Source organism: Urocampus carinirostris, chromosome 15 (assembly GCF_059441175.1).
Source record: "Urocampus carinirostris isolate Australia breed hairy pipefish chromosome 15, RoL_Ucar_1.0, whole genome shotgun sequence".
NCBI classification, from domain to species: Eukaryota; Metazoa; Chordata; class Actinopteri; order Syngnathiformes; family Syngnathidae; genus Urocampus; species Urocampus carinirostris.
The window spans coordinates 11,864,496-11,889,600 of NC_142363.1; the positions used below are offsets into that span (position 1 = coordinate 11,864,496).

The following is a 25,105-nucleotide window of genomic DNA, read 5'->3' on the forward strand; positions in this document are numbered from 1 at the left end:
TTCATCTTGTATTGTATTCTATCCATCCATCCATTATCTGCAACGCTCCTCCTCAGTAGGGTCGCGGGGGTGCTGGAGCTCATCCCAGCCAAACTCGGGCAGCGGGCAGGGGACGTCCCGAACTGGTTGCCAGCCAGTTGCAGGGCACATGGAGACAGAAAATTCGCTCGGCCAATTAACCTGAAATGCATGTCTTTGGAATGTGAGAGGAAACCGGAGTGCCCAGAGAAAACCCACGCAGGCACGGGGAGAACATGCAAACTCCACACAGGAGGTTCGATCTCATGACCTCAGAACTGTGCTGCAAACACGCCGCCGTCCTGCCCGTATTGTATTGATTCCCGCTCCATTTTAAAATTGCTGCTAAAAAAAAAGTTGTCGTGGGCTATTTATTCTAAGGTAAATCAACTACAGGCTGAGACAGCTTCTTCCCCAGAGCAGTCACACCCCTGAACAAGCGCGCAAAACAAAAATATATATCCTGCGACTGTTACGGTATTTTTTGTTGTTGCTGCTTAATAAATGTAAGTGCACTACATTTCTTTGCACTGCTCTTACGATGCACTATTCTTTAACTGCTCTATTATAACTTAGACGAGTCTTTACGCACTAATTTGAATTTTTGAGTTTTTTTAATCACTTTTTCTTTAAAGTCTTTATTACATGTCATCCCTGATGTGCCATGTCAAAGCCCTGATAGAGACAATTCAATACACAAAATAGCAATATTTTTTAGCAAAAAGAATAAAACGAACCAAATAGTGACGTTATGAGTCCCAAAATGCTATTTGTCGCGTGATTTGTTTTTATACGCGTTGGCCGTGTTTGACCAGCAGATGTCACTCTTGTTTCGCAAAACTTCACTCCGGTGCTCCTATGCAGCATTTAAAATCAAATTTCTATTTTAAAGGGACAAAATGTTTTATTTAGCGCCTCCTAGTGGTAAAATAACGTATTCATTAAAAAAACTATTGATTTTATAATAAGCTGAAATATATAAACTATCATATAGATTAAAAAAATACTCAGTGGATACATTTAAAAAAAATGTATTTTACTTAACATGAAGCTCGCCTAGAGGAGCGGACATGATTTTCTGCCATCTGGTCGCTCACGGTAATAAAAACGAATGTGAATGGCTGGGCAAAAAAAATGGGGAAGTAAAAGTGTAAGATTTGGTGACTTTGAGTAGTGTGCTATGTAGCACATATTTTCAGTTGCACCACACAATACAGGGACATCTTGAGGTCAAATATTACACAGTGTCCCTTTAAAATAAGTCACTTCTCAAAATAACTTAGGAGATAACAGTTTTCACGCAGTTTGCTTTTTCCTTCCCCGTTTTATGATCTTTTGTACTAATCTTCTTGAAATTTCATACATGGTACCTTCTTTTGTCTTTTTCAATTGTAGAGTACTAAGTAGCTCTAAAAGTCTGTGACAGTCCCTCAAACAGAAAGATACACAGTACCAGGTACGGTTGTAACACTGCTAGTGGACATTTGTAACAGTGTAAGCTAGACCAATATATAAAAATGTTCAATTTAATAGAAATGTATTATCAGAGAGCATTGTATAGAACAAAATGTTTGTGTTATATCCATCCTATTGTAGGGATGGCATTGCTAATCAGAGTCTCACAAAATGTTGTGGCAAATGTAAAAGCCAGTGCCTGGGATAAAGCCTCTGAGGGCATGTTGCTTGCAATCAAAAAACTACCCGCTTTTCTTTTCTATCTTTTATTTTCTTTGCCCTTTCATTTTCACGCACGGACTATACAGAAGTGGTCATTTTCGGATGTGTTTGGATGTGTTTGGATGTGCGTACCTGTCAGCCATCATTAAGCTAACTTTCTCATGGGGTTGTTTGATCTGCATTTATGATCTGCATTTTATATATCGCTTTTCAAGTCAATGACTTCCCAAAGCGCTTTACAATGTGCTCCACATTTCCCAATAGCGGCCTTGCAGCCATGTAAGGCGCTAACCTGCTTATTGGGGGTTTTAGGGGTTCAGTGTCTTACCCAAGGACACTTCGACATGTAACACGGACGAGCCGGGATTCGAACTGGGATCCCTTGATCCCAAGACGAGCGCTCTACCTCCTGAGCTATTGCCGCATGAAAAAAAACATCAGATTGAAGCCAAGAATGTGGACATTACAGCCACGCGCCCTAGATTAGGCAATCGTTATAATATTCAAAAGTTTGAAATCTTACCCGAAAATGAGTTTTTTTAATTATGAAATTGAGACGATGTCACTCACAGTCTTAAAACGTCTTGTGTTAGCTCAAAATGGAAAAGCGAGTATCCTATATCAGTGGTTTCAATAAAACTCTTTTCCTATTGGTCAAACCTTGACTGTTACAACTGTCTCTATGTTACAACTGTACCTGGTCTCCCCGATCTAAAATGAATAAAATTAGTTCAAAACACTTGGTCAAACTTCCGCTGTTCAGGGTGATAATTACAATCTAAATGTCAGACAGACTGTGCTAATGCATGTGTACATTTTTATGTTCAAAATCTTATTATTGTGTTATAGATAGATAGATAGATAGATAGATAGATAGATAGATAGATAGATAGATAGATAGATAGATAGATAGATAGATAGATAGATAGATAGATAGATAGATAGATAGATAGATAGATAGATAGATAGATAGATAGATAGATAGATAGATAGATAGATAGATGGATGGATAGATTTCTCAACCAAGTAAACTCCAGTGACACAAAATAACAGTTAATAAATGTTGGACAGATGCTTTCACTCTTTCGCCTGTTGAAACAAGATGGCAAGGCTTAGTAAGTCACGTGAGTGTGGATCAAATAACTGATCAAAAAAAATTCCCAAGAGACCTGATGGGTCATGTCTGCTGCAACAAAAGGTCTTTCCAGAAAAGTTCAAACCCTCTTAAACAACAGCAGCAAAAGCAACAACAATCAGCCAAGAAAAACGCTACAATATTAAAGTGTCGAGGAAGAAGAAAATGTCATAAAAGCTAATTGCATTAACTTTTATTTATGCCTGTCCTTTGTTTACAAGAAATTAATTGAGTGTTAAATAAAATAACCGTAGTAAAAAATTGAGAATTTCCAATACAATAATCCCTGTATCGCAGTTTTGCTAAATCTCACGTTTTCATCGTGTGTTCCGCATGTGATTGGCTAAACAGTCATCCCGGCTCTTTGTCTACCTGTGTCTGCCTGTGCGTCATTGCGGTCTTCTGAGTTGTCGTATCTGTCAACCTGTATGTTTTTGCCGTACAAAGTACGGTTTATGCATTTTAATACGTGTACGACGTACAAGAAAATCTGTACGGAAAAACGCAAATTTGTAAATTATGGGTACCATCCGGTAATCACCGACTTTCACGAAACGACAAATCAATCAAGTCAAACGAGTTCGCCGCGGAAGCCTTTATCTCGGTATCGTTTTTTTTTTGTTGCAAACGAAGCAAGCGGTTTGATGCTACTGTGCGCATGCGTCTGCCGCCTGGGGATTTCCCATCATGCATCATTCCGAAAAAAAAAATGAAAATGGTGTAAGATTATTTTGTATTTTGTACGGGCATGGAGCTGTGGAGGTTGACAGGTATGAGTTGTACACATACGTGAAACAGTTTGATGAACCTACACTATGTATGCACAAATCTTTTTCAATTTTAAGTTTGTCTAAAAGCCATCATGTCAACAAAACTCTCCAAACCAACAATAGCCCCAGCCAGAAGGTAGAGGAAGATTCAATCTAATGCCAACAAAGTTGGACATATCCACCTGCTAAACTCACTCTGGAGCCGCATAAGGCTCAAATTATAAGGCTTATATAAGGCTTTCAATATTCTGCAGGTCCAGACACATTTCTTTTCGGTCCAGTTTGCAGAGGAAACCTGAATGGAGGCTGCAACAAGCAGACTTTCAACGGGACAGGGGACGACTGAAAAGCCAAAAGCAGCCGAGAACTGCTATCCTCACCGCCAGGTCAGGGACTTTCTCTCCGCCGAGACTTGGGCAGTTTAGGGTCCCTGTCCTTTCCTGCTGTAGCAAGAACCAGAAGCAGCCGGGTGACCTTCACCTCGCTGCCAGGCCTGGAACCTTATTCGCTGTCGCGACAGGGACCAGATGCAACCAAGGGACATACTCCTCGCTGACGGGAAGAAAACAGAAGTACGTGAGGGATATTCTCTTTTCCGTCGGGACAGGGAATGGATGTTGCAGACTGTCCTTTGATACCAAAAAGTGACAGAGTAGCTGGAAGCTTCCCACTTGGTCTGTTGGTATTTGCCATTTCCATGCCACTTCCATCCTTTTTTTTATTTTTCAGGTTTTTTTTTGCTTATGGTTTAAACATGTTGTTTTTGTTTTTTGTTATTGGTTTTTGTTAATAAATACCATCATTTGTTGAGCACACCTGCCTCAGTTCCGATTTCCCTGCATTTGGGTCCACATCATGACAACATTCAGCTTTTTCAAATTTTGGATTGCTGACCCTTGTCTAAAGGAAGGTAAATGCAGTTTTATGTCCATATAATGGTGACAAAGTATCATGTGAAGTAAAAACATATTGTCCTGAAATAACATCCGCCTTTTGGTGCAATATATGCAGAAAGATTGTTTTTAAAATATTTAATCTGACAGTAATTATGTCATTTGTGAAACAAAAAACGTTTACTACTACTTTTATTTCTTAAACAAATGCTTGAGCCTGTAAATTGGGTTTGTTCTTTGGTTTCTATGTGTAATAGAGTACTTAATAAACCTTGTTGGAACGTAACACCTGTGAAAAACGAGGGATTACGGTATAGCATTTTCTGCAGTCCTCTTCATTTCACTCTTTAGCCTGAAGGAGTCGCTAAAGAAACATTTGTGAATGCCACCACGCGGGGAACACCTTGTGATGAAGTCATTGATTTTTCTTAATAAACTGACATTTCAGAAGTATCCAAACACTCCTGACAAACGAACTAATAATCACACTGTTGCCTTTAAACATTCTGAGCATATTAGGTAAGAGGTGACGGCCCACTCAAGAGCCAGTCGGCTACTTTTCCCAGACCAAACATTTTGACTCATCACTTGACAGCAATCCAAATAAATTGTATTTCTTCTCTTGCACACCCCCGCGGTGTTGTCTGGCCAAACTGCTGTGAGGTCACATTGGAAATGGAAACTCATTAAAGCGCCAGACCAATGGAATTCCGAGTGGGGGGAAAAATGTAATTTCCAAGGAACCACACGGTCCAGCAGGGGGACATGCAGCCTGTAGATCATGTTGCAGGCGGGGAAAGTCGTCAGAGGGGTAAAATGATGGTAAATTGAGAGCTGGGAACTGCCCCCCTATTAAGAAGAAGCTGGTGGAAAGAATCTTCCCACTTGGAAGGAAGTTTTTCCTCCTTGGACATCTTCTGGTGGAGCGCGCAGGAGAGAAGGTGCGCGCTAGGAGGCTGCATCCATATTCTCACCGTTTCAGATTTTTGCCTTCTGCTGCAGGTGAGCGCTCCTATGTTTTTTTTACACTCGAATTCAGTTCATTGCCTTAATTAGCTATTAATAACTGAGCTCCTATACTTGAGACTTAATTGCCTTAATTTATCGATAAGGCATGGATTTCAAACTATAGGCATTAATATCTAACTATAGGCATTAATTAATCTATCTATCTATCTATCTATCTATCTATCTATCTATCTATCTATCTATCTATCTATCTATCTATCTATCTATCTATCTATCTATCTATCTATCTATCTATCTATCTATCTATCTATCTATCTATCTATCTATCTATCTATCTATCTATCTATCTATCTCTATCTATCTATCTATCTATCTATCTGTCTGTCTGTCTGTCTGTCTGTCTGTCTGTCTGTCTGTCTGTCTGTCTGTCTGTCTGTCTGTCTGTCTGTCTGTCTGTCTATCTATCTATCTATCTATCTATCTATCATCTATCCATGTATCATCTATCCATGTATCTATCCATCTATCCATCTTTCATCCATCTCTCTCTCTCTCTCTCTCTCTCTCTCTCTCTTTATCTATCTATCTATCTATCTATCTATCTATCTATCTATCTATCTATCTATCTATCTATCTATCTATCTATCTATCTATCTATCTATCTATCTATCTATCTATCTATCTATCTATCTATCTATCTATCTATCTATCTATCTATCTATCTATCTATCTATCTATCTATCTATCTATCTATCTATCTATCTATCTTTCTGTCTTATCTGTTAATTTGTATGTCTGTGGGTCAAATGCTGATTCGGCCACCTGAATTTCTAAGTTATCCTGCTTTTAATCTTGCATAACTAATGTTTTCAATTTGTAATGTGTGGATGTGTATGAAAATAAACATATATGTCAATAATAATAACAAAAATATATGATGATTATTATTAATAATAATAATAATAACAAGAAGAATAAATGTCTAACATTGTCCCGTGACAAGGCTAAGTTAAGCGAAGTTGAAAAAAACGTGTGGAATTTTTTTCATGTAAAGTAATTTTGACTTTTGATTTATTTTTGAATTATATTCAGTTTATTCGTTTTTCATGATTTTAACTGTGTTATGATTGTGACGTTTGTGTTATTTGTATTATTATAGAAAATGGAGCACATTTCTTTTTGCAATTGCAACTAATGAAAACGTTGAAGCATTGTTTATTGTTTTCTGCAAATGAAGATAGAATAATTAAAAAAAAAACTTCGCAATGTATGTCAATAATCCAACCACTGCGACACATAGCGCTCTCAAGTACAGAAACCTACAAGCTGAAATTTCTAAGAAGCCAAATAATTACACGAGACCAGACAGCCCGTTGGATGATTTAATCTAACCTGCCATAAAAGTCTGAGTATGTAAAACAAGCGAGTGTGTATGTCATATCTATCAAAAGCTAGGACTTTTTTAAAACCAAATGCTCTCTCCAGCCGCTGGAGGGCAATGTTGGTTTTGCATAGCGTGGTGAGTTGGTTCAGGCATAAAACTGTATTCACTCAACTGGTAAAATAAACCAGTTGGAACATACAATGCCAAACATGAAAAATGTCCCCCCCATTGTTTGTATTTAGAAATGATCCCTTGTCATCCCTGATTGTAATATATATGTACTGATGTAGGCTGAATGATAAAGCATCATACTGAAAAATAAAGCTAACATTTTTTTTACTGATCCGGCTCACCTCAGAACAGAAATTTAAGAGCTGAGTTTGACATCCCTACACTACAAAAAACTACAAAAAAAAAATCTTTAAAAAGGGGACTTGGGCAATTAAAGAAATCAACTGATTAATTGATAGGATGATTAAAATAAAAACATAAACAAATCGAGTGATATTCTTCATTATTATTGAAAATTGAGCATTTATGCGTCACTTCTGTAAATCGTTTTCATTTGTGGAAATTACTATTGCTATGGAATGTAATAAGCACTTCAGCCACACGTGGCGCTATTACCCTAACTACAGATAGAACGCCTGGTTCCCATTGATGCCTTTAGTGATGAGAATTTAAACTTTTTTTTAGAGAACCGGCTTTCTTGGCACGGCTTACAAGAAAAAGCCGACTCTTTAAGGTCCCAAATGCCTCTACATATTGTTTTTGTTGCACAAATCCATGCAATATCTACCTATGGACAAAATTACTTAAAAAGTGGACACAGTATATTACCAATTATTTTGTAATATTATGCGCAAAACAAATTAATGAAAAAAATGGCCATTATTCTACTAAATTATAGATGCAGTTAGTTTGTCACTCTACAGTAAACCTTTAATTCATTTCAACCTTGAAACCTTTTATAATGAGCAACTTTAAAGTCAAGCAACTCAGAATCTCTGAAAATCACACCACACCCTAAAAATACGAAAACTAGAGTTTTCATTTTAACAACAACTTAACGATGGAATACAAGGATAAACATGACATTTTCTTTGTGAAAATAGGTAATGTTGAAACACATTATCCCTAAAACACACGGGAAATATAAAATAAAGTATTTACACAAAAAGATAAAGTAAACAAAACAACATTTTAACCTTTCATATCTAATCTATCAAAGTCTATCAAAATCTATCTAATCTACCTAATCTATCTAATCCATCAAATCTACCCAATCAATCTAATCCATCAAATCTACCTAATCTATCTAATCTATCCAATCTATCCAATCTATCCAATCTATCCAATCTATCCAATCTATCTAATCAATCTAATCAATCTAATCCACCTAATGCTATCTAATGTATTTAATATTTTATTATATCTAATCAATCTTATAGATCAAATCGTTCCAATCGATCTAATCGATCTAATCTATCTAATCTATCTAATCTATCTAATCTATCTAATCTATCTAATCTATCTAATCTATCTAATCTGTCTAATCTATCTAATCTATCTAATATTTCTAAATTTAATCCAAACTACTTTAGAAATCCTGATTTGAATGTGCGTGTGTGTGTGTGTGTGTGTGTGTGTGTGTGTGCGTGTTTGTGCGTGTTTGTGCGTGCATGCGTGTCTGTAATTTATAGACTCCGCAACGGCTAAACGTTTAATTTTTTTGTGTGAAAATGAACACAGTTGTCCTTTAGGCCTCCGTGAGTGTCTTTCGTGTCAAGACACCACAATATAACAAAATCAATAAACAACTGCTTTCGACCAGTCTGCTTTTATGTGGTCTCTAACACCCTCCGGTGGCCAAATTGGGTACTGCAGTTCACTACCACCGACCACTCCAAGCAGTGAATCCAATCTTCTGTCAACCTAGCAATGTCGTGCCATTTTGCTTGTATTCAACTAATTTACAGTCACCAACACAGAATCTAAGGGAAAAATGCATATTGACCAATCTCAAAAGAAAAAATAACGGAGCTGGCTCTTGATTGATTGGGAACCGTCTTAAGTTGCTCACTTTGAAGAGGTGGCTCATAAAGGCGTTACTTTCGCAAAGGACACATTACTAATAACTTGCTAACCTCCTTTAGGTGCAACATGAAGCCGGGGCTGTGTCTGGCCACGGCTGCCTTGCTGGCAGTTCTGATATCCTCCATTGATACTCAAGGTAAAATCACCACACCCATCATTCACTCCGAAAAAACACTTTACTTTTTGCTCTTTCTTCTACTCCCCCTTCTCTTCTTTCCACAATTCTTACAGTTTAAAGGGTTATCTTCTGTTTTTATTTGCCACTGATTTTCAGGCATTGTGTAATGTTGAAGTCAATAAAGTTGTTATATTTTGTATATGCTTGCGTGTGTGTGAGACGACCTTTGTGGTTTATTCTGTCAGATTTAGACAATATTAGGTTTACATCTAGTAGCTGGTTCAAATGGTTTCTATTCTAATGGTTTCTAAAAGTACAATATGGTGAATAATATCAAATACCTAACTCAGAACTGTTTTCCATTTCCAGCTTAAATGTACAAAAACAGCAGGCCGAACATTAAGACGTTTAAATATACCTTCATTGCCTAATCTACCGCCATGTAATGGATTTGTGAGTTGTTATTTTTGCTAATAGCACACTGTAAAGAATGATCAAGCAATTAAAAAGTGTTCAATTTATAACTCTCATTATGATTAAATCTTCACAGTAAAAGGGAAAGTCAACCCTAATATCTAACAAAATTCCCCATTAAACAATATACAATACACTCTGGATCAAAACATTATGATTAATGTTAAAGGGGCAGCGTGTATTATCTGACCACTAGATTTTGCTTGAACTAAAAATGAGTGTTTCAAATCCACAAGGTAAAATACAGACTTTGCAGACTCACAATTTCCATTCTAATTTCCCCCGCTGCCTTTTTGAGTTTTTTGGGCACCCTGTAGCAGCAAGATGGCTGACAACTATGTCAGGTCACTTTTGAGGCTCATGTTGTGTAACACATTTATTTTCTTGATATATATAAAAATACATGTTTATATTTGTGTATTTTTTTCTTATTATATAAATCAATATTGTTTTTTGAATGAATTATGTTTTTTTTACCACTAGGAGGCATTAAATAATACACTCTGTCCCTTTAAGAAGATACATTTGCCTAAGGCAGAAGGGAGCTTTAGCATCAAGAACAGGTTCTTGCCTTGACATCCCTAAAACAATTAAAAAGTAGTGGAATATAAGATAAATTCCTAACCCCGAAAAATCACCTGAAAATAAATTACATGTTTTATGTGCCAACTATTCATAATAACGCTTTTGTTTCGCAATGCTTAAACAATCAGCAAAATTCACCCGTTTTTTAATCCATACTTCATGTTAGCCATTTTGCTACTTGCAGGTTTTGAAGATGACATCACAGCTACCTCGAGTAGCAAGCAAACATAGCTCATCCTAAAAAAATATTTAAACATTTTAGGGGCCATTATGTGTCGTTATATGAGCCCTGTGCATCGATAATGTCAAAATGGCTTTACCCCAAGATGGACAGAAATATGTAGATTTTGCTTGTTGACTCATATCCAATAGAGGGCATTTAAAAAAAACAAAACAGAATTGGACCAGTGGGTTAGAGATGTGGGAAAATGGTTAAGTCCACTTCTCTTTTAAAGTGACACTGTGCAATATTCGACCATTAGACGTTGCTGTATTGTGTCGTGTTTTGCTCAACATCAAATTGTTATTACAATGTATTTAACACTGTTTTATAAAACATGATGAAATTCATTCTGTGTACCCATTTTATTGATTAATTGGAGTATTTTCTCATGTGACTCGAGGAGAACTGAAAAGTGACTCTAATTGCAAAAATGAAATTGAAAATAATGTCAAGTATGGTATGGAAACATTTTAATTTTTTTCTCCCTTATAAAGCGTTTTGGCAGCACCAGAGCTGTCTAAGCTCGCTTCTCGCATATCTCCAGCGGACGAATGGAAAGATGAAATCGGAGAATAGTGCACAAATCCTCAGACAGCACAAAAGAGCCTTTTTGGGCCTTTCTTTGCGGGCTTTTTTTTGCCAAAACGCTGACTTTGCAAAACGCACGGAAAGCCAATATGCGGTCATGTTTAATGTCAGCAGATGTTGTTGAATGACTCTGGTGTTTTTCCTTGGGAAGGTCCATGTATTTTACCACCCCCTTCCCTCCGTTGGTCTCCCCTTCTGGCGGTAGCGCAAAACCAGGGTGGCTGGATGCCTGGAGACTGAGGTTACTCAGAGAACAGTAGCCAGACATGGAACTGGTGTCCTTTATTAGGAGCTGATGGGACATAACACCAGCAGCCACAAGTTGGTCCCAAAGTCAATTTTAAACTGCGGTAAAACAAAAGAAAAGTGGTCATTGGGGTGGGCGGATCGGTTCAATTATCGACATGTCGATATTAAGAAAGTACTTGGATCAAATCAATGTTTTTGTAATGGGATCGAGATTTCGCTTCTTTACCAATTTCCTCAAAGCGCAACTTTTATACGTAGGTCGCACAGCCCTTCTCTCTCTCACCCAACATCATTTTATACGTATGCCTGAGTGTGTAACTGACAGGCACACTTTTAGTACCCCTCCCTGCCCGGGCCTGCTGCTGAAGCCTGCCTGTCAGGCAGAGGAGAGGGCCAAAGCTATGTCCCCACCCCTACAAGAAGATAAAATAATCGTTGCAAGCAGGAAGCGCAGTGAGGTGTAGACCCTTTTTCCAACTACAGAAAAGGACAATATTTGATGTAATTTGTGTGGTAAAGCGGTCTGCCTCTGTGGCAACACTAAACATTTACATAAAAAACAGAAAAAAGCTCACCCTACAGAGCAACAAGCTGCAACCAAAAACGTAAATATTTTACTGTTCCTGAAGAAAGACCTGTAGACAGACATGGAACGGGTGGCAATCATTCGCTGATGGGACATAACACAAACAGCCACAAGTTCCTAATAACACACCAAGGTCCACTTTGGATCCTCAAGTCTGTTTTAAACTGAGGTAAAATAAAAGAAAAGTGGTCAGTGTTCACGGTTCCCAGTGAAGACTTGTTTCTATGAACACATGCACATATTCATACCATCATACCGTTGTTGGAGCAGTGAAGTCAAGGAGAATTGAGTGGCGAAACGGCCCAACGGGGCTCCTTGAGTTTTTAAGACAGGTTGGTGATCCTCCAATCATCGTTTTTTTATTTTCCCACCCTATTTGATGAACTCCTGTCTGTCACCTACCTTTGCACTCCCATTCTACGGCTTCCTTCCCCCCAAAGTGTATTTTACAATGATATTCAATGCTAGCGCTCGCTAACAGCTATTCGAGGACAGGCTATCTAAGAAACGCTTGATTTTAAAAAATGGCAGCATGCTTTTTCATATTTATTTCCTTTTAATTAATATATGTATATATATATATATATATATATATATATATATATATATATATATATATATATATATATATATATATATATATATATATATATGAAAATATTCCACCACAGTTACTCAGAGCTTCGGCAACCAAACATGGCTCATCTGTTCTTTGAAGCTAGGCCAGGATTCGTTGCATGCTCTAAACACCCGTGATGTCATTTTAATGGACATTTGGAAAATGGCAACCTCCAGGGTTGGACAAAATTGTTGTATTTTCTTCTTAACTCACAATATACACATTCGTATTACTCAGAATGTCGTTTTTAGAACAGTCTTATTAGTATTTTCTTTAATTTGTTAACGTCGCGTTACATCTTAAACTTATAGGCTAGTGCCTAAAAAAGTGAATATCATTCTAAAATATATTTGTCATCTGTCTGTGTGGTCCAGACGTGTACATGGTGAAGCAGGCCCATCAAAGTTGTTGAGACGAACAACTTTCACATGTACATGATGCATGACTGTCATACAAAAAATGTTTTCTTTCTCCATTGTATTGTGTCTGTTTAGAAAATATATATGAAATATTTATGTTCTGAACATGTCAAAAATGTGTTTCTGAAAAAGTGCACAAGAGTCTCATGTGACAAATTGTGTATTCTTTTTAAGGGTTTGCAATGGATGTGTGCCACTGCCTCTTATAAGGCAATTTGAACAAAATATTAATAAAAAAAAACTTTTTTTCTGCACTATAAGACGTATCGGATTATAAGGCGCACCCCCAAAAAGTATTTTGGGATATATTTTTCATATATAAGGCACATTGGACTGTAAGGCGCATCGAATAAAAAACTACACTAAGAGCTCGGCTTGCATGATAAATGAATACATTTGAATTAAAATGATTTATTTCATAGAACATAAATGAACACCATGTCATCTGGTTCTAAAATGAATTAATTTATTCATAAATGGTTACTGAGGTTACTGGTTACGATTTTGCCAGCTAGACAGCCAGTTAACGACGTCCCGAATAACCAGACTTATTTATTTTAGTTGCCGGTTATTCAGACAATAGCCTCAAAGATTACTCTTGTAAATTCGCTGTAAAACTAAAATCAAACTACAAAAAAGTAACCTTAGCTTACTAACTATACAAATACATTCCAAGCTAAGCTGAGACATGCTAACAACAATTCAAACAAGAGTTGGTAATTTTGAACAAAACTTTCTATAAAAAAAAGAAAAAATCATCTCAATACATAATACTCATAGACAATTATTTGCAATGAGCTTTAGAAAGTTGGCATCTGAGCTGCTGTGGAAGATTTACGCTACTCTTGTTTCCTTTTAGCAACAAACAATTAAAATGGTAACCACAAGAGGGGACTCAAAGATCACTCTATATGTTTCTCAAAGGCAAAACAGTTATCATTTAATCTTAACCATGCTTTTCCAATTTTATCATCCATCATATTTTATCAGGCGCACTTTCACATTTTTAGGCAATATGTGGTTTTACGTGTGCCTTATAGTCCCAAAAATACAGTATGTTCACATACTGCTTGTATATCAAACTTATAGTATTCAATTGCGCCTACGTTTCAATATGGCATTCTCAGCTCCATTGTATAATCTGAGTTCTGTTGTCATGCTGGGATCAACTTTATGGTTTGAAATGGTCGTTGCATGCTTTGTGATGACTGCACCCGGCATGTTATTTGGATGGTTGCCGTCCATGTTTGCACCGTAGTCGTGTTTAAGTTGCGCTTGAGTTGCTGACTTCTGCGGTCGGACCACTCAAACGAATGCCGTTTCGATCCCCGAAATGGTTTCTCACACTGTCTCCAGTGTTGTCACATTTCCTTACCCATCAGGTGACACATGGACGTTGGGTGCTTTTTTGTGTTTGTGTGTCCCCCAACAACAAAACGACCCCGCTTCAGCCATGAAGTGTTTGTCGTTGGGACCCATATGAATTTTTGATTAAAAAATACATTAGCATACATAAATTGTGTATTTAATGTGTTTAACTCTGCTTCATTTGTTGTTTTCAGTGGATCCGCCCACGGACTTAAACTTTAGAATTTTAAATGAGAACACGGTGGAAATGTCATGGGTAAGGCCCTCGACAACCATTGAAGGATTCAGAGTTCAGATAGTTTCAGAGGCAGGTTAGTAAAGAGTTCATAGTTTGTTGTCATTGAAACGTTACTGCCATAGCGTCCTACTTACTTCTTTATTTCTTCTGCAGACGAACCAACAAGAGAATTTGCTCTTAACGCCTATACCACTTCCACGTCCATTACTAATCTGACCCCTGATTTGGACTACTCCGTGTCCATTAACTCCTATTATGGATCCGAGGAGAGTATTCCTATCTTTGGTCAGCTCACAAGTAAGTGAATTGTTTTGGAAAAGTATTTTTGCTTGGCAAATTCACAAACATAGCTAGAGAATAAGAGGTTTGGAATGATTTTAATGTTTTTTATTGATTAAAGCAAGCGAAACAACACAGTAATCCCTCATTTTAGCTGGGGTTGCATTCTAAAACACGCAAAGTAGAAAGTTTTACACATTTATCAAATACAACATTATACATTGAAACCAAAGAACAAACTATTTTCAGGCTCAAGTATTTGTTTAACAAATAAAGCCACTGTACCTTCTGATTTTTTTTTTTCAACAAACAACTTCTGAACTGTCAAATTTTAATTTTAAAAATAATCTTGCTGATATACTGTATTGCATTATTGCATTAAAAATGATTTTAGGTCACTATCCTTAGTTCAGACGATATTTTGTTGCCATTATGTCGGTGATACTGTGAAAACAAAAATGTGCGATAAAATGTTTTCACTTTCCGTTAGCATGTCGAGAAGTCGAAAATTGTTGCTGCTAAAAAGCATATTTTGGTGCTATTGTGGGTCCAAAATGCTTTGTTGACAAGATGGCTTTCAAAGAAACTCGAAATCAATAAGATTTGCTCGAGCGTAACATAGGTCCATCAAGGTTTTAGTGTACAACTTTAGACTGCAACGTTATCGACACTCAGGCAGACACAAGCAGAAAAGGGGCAGTGAGACTGTTTAACCAAACAGAATGCAAAACACAATGCACGATGAAAATTTACGAAGTAGCAAAATTGTGAATAGCAAACCACAATACAGCGAAGTACCACTGCAACTGTAATTGGACCCCTATATGTGACTGAATTAGTGTGCATACAATCTACAATGGAAGTAAAATTTACAAACACGATACAAATGAACTGTGGAGTTTAACGAGGGCAATAATTAGAGTAGCTGTACTTTGTAAGTAAAGCCATTTTTGAAAAATATGAATTCCTCTTATCCCAGCATGTGTTTAATGACGTTTTTAATCTGCTACGTTTAGGCCTAATGTACCAACATACAGTATACGAAAGCAGCTGGTTCTAATTGTGTTGCACCATTTTTATGATGTGTGGATTTTTTGGGGGGGCGGGGGCTTTTCCTACTGAGCAAATAGCTTAACTCAATGTCCTCTGCTGACTGAGTATTTTATCTTGCAGTCCAATCGGCTAATTCCTCTGGTCGTGTCCGGAGACCACCGTCAGACGCAATCAGTAAGTGAAGTGGTTTTTATTTTCAGGGTTTGACAAATTCAAGCACTATTAAATACTTTTAAAGCCAATCTTTCAAATTCTCAAGTACCATTAAAAGAAAACATTTGAAATACACTAATATATCTGCAATTTACATATGCGATTCTTAATCTTGCGTGTGCATTTATCAAGAAATCAAATCATGAACTTGAGTAAATCGCAAATATACTTACAATACAAACAACACATGTGTAAATATTTTTTAGACAAATCTCTCCTTATATAGGTGTTGGGTAAAGTGACGGTATTATGTTGCTTACATTTTCAATTGCAGGAAGTTCTTCACATTGCAATTTTCCACTTGGAAATGCTACTTATTTTTTGCATGGCCCATAATAAATTGTTATGTAATTCTTGCACAAATGCACATTTCATAGTGCCCTGTTCAGGTGTGGTATGCACCTGTCCTCTTGGGCGTGACCCGTTGGGTACAATGGCGCTCAATCTGCAGTTTATGATGAGAGAAATTCAATAGCAAAGCGAAGCAACCCGAAAGCAGTGTCAGTATCATTTTTAAGCAAAGTTGTAGTGAAACATCACAACAATTTCAAGCATTCACGAGAACCTAACCTAAAATAATTTCCCTTTTCAAACCTTGAAAACACAACATTAAACTTTAAGCATTTTCAAGTGTTTCAAGCAACCCTTTTTGTTTTTTTAAGACCCGATCTTTCTCTCCCTAATTTTACTCCCCCTTTCCTTTAATCATTTGAACATTTTACCTTTCGCTGTTTTGTCACGAGCTATTGCTCAAAAGGGCTCTGAAGGCAAGCACCCATTCCTTTAATTAAACAGCCGCCACTTTATAGAAAGAGGAAATGGAGGCTTTAAGTCAGGTTACAAAGTTATTTTTGTGCGTCATGGATTGGGGGAGGGGGTTGACCCAGCAATAGCACGTTTATTGTGCTCCAAAGAAACAGACGCAGTAGGTCATGAGTACTTCAACATCTTTAACGTCCTCCACACCTGTTGATTCGTCTGGAAATGACTTCCAGATTTCGTTTTGCCCTTCTGCCATTCGCTCTTTTACAATGACATCATTTTCAACATTTGGTCAAAGAATTTGAGCTTAAGAAAAGTCGACACATTTGGAGTGAATTAGACTAATTGAATTCCAAGTCTACATTGGTTTCAGAAAGTGTATTGGGCAAACAGTATTCTTATAGAAATTACAATATACAAAAACGTAATTTTGAAGAATATAAAATAAAATGTGGATCATGGGACTGACTGCATGGTGGAATAACTACACTAAACCCACTCTCTGGCTCACATTCATATTACTTTTGCTGTCAGTATCCACAAAGGAAGAAAATAGTCATTGTAAAAACATTTTGAAGCTTCAGGTGGGACCCATCAAATTCTAGCATGTCAAAATTCTCATTTCTGCTTCTTCATTTCCACAGAGTGTTCAGTCAGTGCAATTGCAGATTTGGTTTTTCTGGTGGACGGCTCATGGAGCGTGGGAAGAGAGAACTTTAAGCACATCCGCAGTTTTATCGCCGGCCTGGCAGGGGCCTTTGACATTGGCGAGGACAAAACTCGAGTGGCCGTTGTGCAATATAGCACGGACACTCGCACAGAGTTTCCTCTTACTCGTTACACGAGAAGAGGAGACTTGCTCCAAGCCATCAACTCACTACCCTACAAAGGAGGAAATACCATGACAGGTGAGGAAATCCTCAGTCGAATATATTTCGCTCACAAAAGTAAAACAAATGTCCTCATATATTTTATTTGAAGGTGATGCTATTGAGTACTTGCTGCAAAACGTCTTTACGGAGCAGGCTGGTTCCAGGAAAGTTTTTCCAAAGATAGCCATGATCATCACTGATGGAAAATCCCAAGATCCAGTGGAGGAGCATGCTCGCAGACTTAGGAACATTGGAGTGGAAATATTTGTCTTGGGTATGTTTGTCATGTGAAAATATTTTATTTTTCTCTCCCAAGTGTCCTATGAGCCTGTCCTTGGAAACTTCTTGACACCACTACATCCAGATAACCTGCCAAATGACATTTTTTATTTTACTGTTTATTTTCCATTTCAGGTATCAAAGGTGCAGATGATGACGAACTTAAAGAAATGGCGTCCGCACCGTACAACAAGCATGTGTACAATGTGCCCAATTTTGATATGATCCAAGATGTACAGAGAAATATCATCTCAGAAGTATGCTCGGGCGTTGACGAGCAGCTCAGCGTTCTAGTCAGCGGAGAAGAGAGTAGGTCCAACATTCTCCTTATTAAATGCAATGATTGACGTAATCAGTCGATGGCTAAGAAAATAAGGCTCATAACACAAATTGTTCGCCATTTTTCTGAATTATTTTCTTGGCTTTCAACAGTGGTTGAGCCAGCATCCAATTTGCAGGTTACAGAAATTGCGTCAAAGTCAATGAGGATCACCTGGGACGCCTCTACAGGATACATCTCAGGATACAAGCTGGTCCTTCTTCCCATGATGCCTGGTTTGAATCGCCAGGAGTTGTACATCGGCGCTACACAGACCTCCATCAATGTTCGTGATCTCAATCCTGATACAGAGTACCAGATAAGCCTGTATGCCCTCAAGGGTTTAACACCAAGTGAACCAATTATGACTATGGAGCGGACCCAGCCTGTCAAAGTGAGAACAGGTGAGATTTGTTTAGGTCATTTATTCTGATTCGTCTTACAAGTGAGATGTCTTGAACTAAAATGTTCATATTCTCACTCCAGAATGCTCTCTGGGAGTGGATGTGCAGGCTGACGTGGTTCTGCTTGTGGATGGCTCATACAGTATCGGATTACAAAACTTTGCCAAAGTTCGTGCCTTTTTGGAGGTACTCGTCAATTCCTTTGATGTCGGCCCCAGCAAGGTCCAGCTGAGTTTGGTCCAGTATAGTCGGGATCCGCACACTGAGTTTGCCCTCGACACGCATCACGACATTAACGCAGTAGTTAAAGCTGTCCGCACTTTCCCTTACCGTGGAGGCTCCACTAACACCGGCAAGGCTATGACCTACGTGAAGGACAAGATTTTTGTCACTACGCGAGGCGCAAGAACCAATGTCCCTCGTGTCATGGTCCTGATCACAGATGGAAAGTCATCTGACTCTTTTAAGGATGCAGCAACCAACTTGAGAGATATGGATGTGGAGATCTTTGCTGTTGGTGTGAAAGATGCAGTGAGGTCTGAGCTGGAGGCCATCGCTAATGAACCCTCAGATACTCATGTTTACGAGGTGGAGGACTTTGATGCCTTCCAGAGGATTTCCAAAGAGCTTACCCAATCCATTTGTTTAAGGATTGAGCAGGAACTTTTAAAGATTAAAAAGAAGAGTAAGTCCCTAGACAGTACATGCAATACATCTGTAGATGAGAGTTAAGCATGCAGCACAACAAAACAACAGCTTTCAATGTGCTTTAGTTAATAATTGTTTTGTTTCTTAGGTCTGCTTCCACCCGAAAACTTGCAATTCTCCGAGATCACCTCTCGGAGCTTCCGCACTACCTGGACTGCACCCACAACCGTCGTGCTATCTTACCTTGTGCGATTCCGTAAGGCTGAAGATGTAACCGGGGACTATATTACCCTGGCTATTCCTGGCGATACAACCACGGCTGTTCTGCCGCACCTTACCCCCCTCACTACTTACGAAGTTAACGTCTTTGGGCAGTATGATAAAGGAGACAGTTTTCCTTTGACTGGTGAAGAAACTACCCTTGAAGGTAAGATGTGGGCCTTCATTTGGAGGGTTATATAGTGTTCCACTGTGGACCAATTTGTGAATATTAGATGCTCAGTTTGTTTTTAATCATCATAAATTAAAATATATGTATTTCACCTTTCCAGAAAAAGGGAGGGTACGGAATCTTAGAGTTACCGAAGAGACAATCAACAGTTTCAGGGTGTCATGGAAAGCCGCCCCTGGATCAGTTCTCAGATACCGCCTGACTTATATTCCGCTCAGTGGGGCTGGAGAAGTCCTGGAGGCACAGACTATTGGAGATGAGACCACCATCGTTCTGGAGGAACTTTTCCCCATCACCACCTACCGTGTGTCAGTGTCTGCTGAATACATCACAGGAATGGGGGATGAAATGCAAGTGGATGGTACAACCAAAGAAAGTGAGCCAAAAACAAAACTGTATTTGCATACTAAAAGAGCCTTACAATGCAATGAGAACTGATTATATGTTATTTATTTTGCTATCAGTAATCGGTTCCCCTCGTAACCTTCGGGTGTTTGATGAAACCATCAGTACCATGAGACTGACATGGGATAAAGCTCCAGGAAACGTCCTCCAGTACATTATCGCCTTTAAACCTGCCGACGCAGGCGAGAGGAGGGAAATGACCATCAGAGGAGATACCACCCAAGCCTTGCTCCAGAACCTTCAACCAGACACTGAATATGAGCTGTTTGTCAGCGCACGCTATACCTCTGCTTTAGGAGACCCACTTCTAGGGACAGGGACAACATTAGAAGGTAAAAATGTTACTTTATATATCTGATTTCAGAATTTAGCTAAGGTTGTGTTTAGGTGTGACCCAAACAAAGCACATTTTCTCTCAAGGTTGATTGCAAGCTTAACAAATAAATGTTGTAAGGTGCACACATGTGTAATCACAATCCGAGCCATGAGAGCTATACACTCTGATTAGAGAGAAATTAAGGGAAAACTTTATAATTTTGGCAAAAAAAAGTAGGCTTGATGAGAAAAAGGGGATTGTTGCTTGTTAACCGATGGTTTGTCTGACAATCCTATTCCATATTGTATGTTATACACCCATGTAATTTGACCGCATAGTATACAGCAAGACTGTATACAAAATAGGCTGGGCCGGGTTTTTAAAATCTGGGCCAGACTCCATAGGCACCGTGTAAATGGCCGCTGATATACAAACCAATTATAGGCATTGGCCTTCTTTAACTCAACAGAGATTCCAAGACCGGTTATAAGTAGAAGTGTAACCATGTGAATGTTTGGCTTGAACCACTTACCATTGCTAGCCATCTTTTAAAACAATGCACTGTAAGGAAAATTGCTAACACGAGGAGTGTTACATTCATTTTTTCATACAATCTATGAAATTTGAAAACTCAACAAGCCAGGTTGCCTTCTGCATCCTTTCAATTCAGAGCCACAGGCTGCTAATCACATATCCCTCCTATACAATCTTAATATTTTCTGAATCTTCAGTTGCTGCCAAAAAGTTAAGGCAGTTTTTGAGATAAGAAGCAAGCTCTTTATTTCTTTCACAGAGTAATATTTGAGCCCGGCACATCAGAACTTTAAATGAAGCATTAGTTAGTTAGTTGACAAAAGAATGACGGAAGTTCCTGGCATTTGAACAACAAGCGAGGTATTTTCTCGAGAGGGAAAGAATGTCAGTTCCAATAAAATCTTTAATAAAATAAAGGTAGTGCAGGAAAAAGTCACTAACTTTCCGCTGTATGGTTACTGTACATGCAACAAAGGCTTCCTTGTTGTTGATTAAGAACAGAAGTCACCAATGTGGTGCAAGTAGCTATCACAAAAGGACCGAGCGGGAAGCCTGCAGCCTCAATTATAAATGATACTCAAGCTACACAATAAGATGGACATGATTAACGAATTGAGATTATGAAATTGAATTCAGACAATGTCTGGCTCTCCAGAAAACGCTCCTAGCCTTTAGTTAATGATGACACGTAAACACATTTGGCTCTTTCCATTAAACATCTCTGGGTCCTAAACACCGCAATAATGTTGTTGCAGACCAGATGCCTTCGGATGTGATGTGGTTTATTCTGTTTATTAGAAACACTTTTCTCCTTATATTCTTCTTAACCAAAATGAAAGAATTACAGAGTTAAGTCTCACAAGTCCAACATATGGCGTCACTAGCTTTGTAACTCCATAGGAAAAGGACTTATGACAAAGCACTTTGTATTGGCGGCTTCTATTAAGCATTCATGATCTCAACATGCGCTGAACACGGATCTTATTGTCTCCCGGGTTCACTTGCTTCCACTGACACCCCCCCCCCCCCATGTGAATTTGTGAAGTCCATGTAGGTGGGCAACACAAAGTCATCCCTTATGACGAGGACCAAACTGTGGTAGTCGATCTAGAAGCTGTGGAGTAGGCACAATTGTTCCGGTGAAATATTCTCCAGGTGCAACTGCAAATGGTGTGATAAAATGCAAACACAAAGAAACATCACTATTTACTATTCTGTCCACAATGGAGGATGCTCCTAATGAGAATATTGGAAATGTGTGGGCACTGTCTCAGGGGTGGGGCAAAACACTTGCATGGTCCTGGGAGAGTGAAGATGAATAGAAAGGAGTGTTTCATTTAGACAGTATTCGGCGAGTAGGGTTTTTTTTACAGTAAACTGACCATGTTGCTTTGAAAACCATGTCACATTTGGGTTTTAGATCAATCTTGTAACGTTGAGACACAATAATTTTGGGGAGCAGGAAGAGTTAAAACTTTAAGCTTGCAGAAAGCAAAGACTTGACAAGTCAGAACTTGGCATTTGTAATTAGTCCACAGCTCACTGGCCCAATGTTATTTGATATAATGAAGGTAATTATCAGTGCATGGGATGGTGCTAGTGCATTTTTGTGGTAAGATGCTTTTTTTGCATAATGCTATCACACGCCCTACAAGGAAAGCTTGTTCGTGTCACGAGTGCGTGGTGGCGTGGAAGGGGACCGGACCAGAACGGAGGCAGGAGGCATGAAGGGAGAACTCAAATGCGTTGACGATCCATAAGTTTTATTTTACAAAATAAAAGTCGCCCAATACTCCGGGGCAAAACAGAACAATACCGAGTTCCTCCGGCACGAACTCAACAGGACAAAGCATAACAGACTAAAACAGGACAAGGCATAACAGACCGGGATTGTGAATAATGAGTATTAATGAACCCGCAACCGCAGAGCCCACCATGCAGCCTTAAATACAGACCCACCATTAGTGGAACTGCTTTCAGCTGTTGCCCAGGGGGCGGGGCAGACTGGTCACCAAGGCGACCGTGACAGAGCCCCCCTCTTAAGGGACAGCTCCCGAGGTCCCAAAAAAGAAAAAATTACAACCTCACGCCCCGGAATGGTTCGACGCTCACGATTGGGGCAACCCCGCTCCCTCCTCCGAACACGCAGGAACGGGGAGAGGCAGGCGCCATCTGTGTCGGGCGGATCGGAATCGGCGCTCGGCAGGGGGGGTCTGGTGGCCAACTGGACAGGGGATGACAGACAGGCAAAATCAGAACAGGTAAACAGGACAGGCCGATGCAGAAGAGTCGCACTCAGGACAGGCCGATGCAGAAGAGTCGCACTCAGGACAGGCCGATGCAGAAGAGTCGCACTCAGGACAGGCCGATGCAGAAGAGTCGCACTCAGGACAGGCCGATGCAGAAGAGTCGCACTCAGGGCAGGCCGATGCAGAAGAGTCGCACTCAGGGCAGGCCGATGCAGAAGAGTCGCACTCAGGGCAGGCCGATGCAGAAGAGTCGCACTCAGGGCAGGCCGATGCAGAAGAGTCGCACTCAGGGCAGGCCGATGCAGAAGAGTCGCACTCAGGTCAGGCCGATGCAGAAGAGTCGCACTCAGGTCAGGCCGATGCAGAAGAGTCGCACTCAGGTCAGGCCGATGCAGAAGAGTCGCACTCAGGTCAGGCCGATGCAGAAGAGTCGCACTCAGGTCAGGCCGATGCAGAAGAGTCGCACTCAGGTCAGGCCGATGCAGAAGAGTCGCACTCAGGGGGGGTCAGATTCAGAAGAGTCGCACTCAGGGGGGGTCAGATTCAGAAGAGTCGCACTCAGGGGGGGTCAGATTCAGAAGAGTCGCACTCAGGGGGGGTCAGATTCAGAAGAGTCGCACTCAGGGGGGTCAGATTCAGGGGTTCAGGTTCAGAAGTGGCGATTCAGACAGGACAGGCGGAATCAGAACAGGCAAGACATGAGAGGGTCAAAATCAAAACAGACAAGACATGAGAGAGTCAAAATCAGAACAGACAAGACATGAGAGAGTCAAAATCAGAACAGACAAGACATGAGAGAGTCAAAATCAGAACAGACAAGACATGAGAGTCAAAATCAGAACCGGCAAAACAGGAGGAGCGGAGTCGGGCTGGCAGGCAGCGGAGTCGGAGTCGGCCCGACGGGCAGCGGAGTCGGAGTCGGCCCGACGGGCAGCGGAGTCGGAGTCGGCCCGACGGGCAGCAGAGTCGGAGTCGGGCTGGCACGCAGGGGAGACGGAATAGCAGGCAATCGGCACGGGAGTCGGGCAGGCAGGCATGAGAGTCGAACAGGCAGGCGTCAATTCTTCCCGGGACCCCATTCGAGGCACAGCAAGGGCCACGACGGGCGGGGCCGTGGTTCGAACGGGCAGGGAAGGCCAACTCAGTAGGCGACTGCCGAACTGCGCTCTCCAGCTCTCCCAAGTCGCGCTGGGATCGTTCGCTGAGTTCTATTTGTTGGCTGGTTCATTCTGTCACGAGTGCGTGGTGGCGTGGAAGGGGACCGGACCAGAACGGAGGCAGGAGGCATGAAGGGAGAACTCAAATGCGTTGACGATCCATAAGTTTTATTTTACAAAATAAAAGTCGCCCAATACTCCGGGGCAAAACAGAACAATACCGAGTTCCTCCGGCACGAACTCAACAGGACAAAGCATAACAGACTAAAACAGGACAAGGCATAACAGACCGGGATTGTGAATAATGAGTATTAATGAACCCGCAACCGCAGAGCCCACCATGCAGCCTTAAATACAGACCCACCATTAGTGGAACTGCTTTCAGCTGTTGCCCAGGGGGCGGGGCAGACTGGTCACCAAGGCGACCGTGACAGATCGATGTTCTTTATTCATATTATGAGAGGTTTTATTGTGGATAAGGCTATTTTTTTAATATATGTCACTTGTAATGACTTATAACATGCAAAATGGGTGATGGCGAATTTCTTTAAGAATATTTTTTTATTACATAAAAAAAAATAGTCCTTGAATTAGCATTAGACAATTTTACCTATTTTAACCAACCATAATATTTTAACGGAAAACAACCTATACCTATGTAGCATCGCCTTAAAAGAGGTCTTATTCTGCTTAAAGCGGTTGTCTTAAGTCAAGTCAAGTCATGTTTAATTGTATAGCCCTTAATGACAAAAAG

General features: G+C 39.8%; 1 protein-coding gene across 1 annotated transcript in view; it reads left to right on the forward strand.

Annotated features, from left to right (window-relative positions):
* The first annotated feature begins 5,384 nt into the window (after window positions 1-5,384).
* The window catches only part of col12a1a (collagen, type XII, alpha 1a), a 78,121-nt gene continuing 58,400 nt past the window's right edge, over window positions 5,385-25,105 (forward strand). The window contains exons 1-13 of the mRNA XM_088355244.1: window positions 5,385-5,495; window positions 9,003-9,079; window positions 14,367-14,483; window positions 14,564-14,707; window positions 15,863-15,916; window positions 17,362-17,625; window positions 17,699-17,863; window positions 18,004-18,177; window positions 18,301-18,591; window positions 18,674-19,276; window positions 19,388-19,666; window positions 19,791-20,066; window positions 20,155-20,427. Coding sequence (XP_088211370.1) covers window positions 9,010-9,079; window positions 14,367-14,483; window positions 14,564-14,707; window positions 15,863-15,916; window positions 17,362-17,625; window positions 17,699-17,863; window positions 18,004-18,177; window positions 18,301-18,591; window positions 18,674-19,276; window positions 19,388-19,666; window positions 19,791-20,066; window positions 20,155-20,427 — 2,710 coding nt within the window. The 5' untranslated portion in view covers window positions 5,385-5,495; window positions 9,003-9,009. The remainder of the gene's footprint in view (window positions 5,496-9,002; window positions 9,080-14,366; window positions 14,484-14,563; window positions 14,708-15,862; window positions 15,917-17,361; window positions 17,626-17,698; window positions 17,864-18,003; window positions 18,178-18,300; window positions 18,592-18,673; window positions 19,277-19,387; window positions 19,667-19,790; window positions 20,067-20,154; window positions 20,428-25,105) is intronic.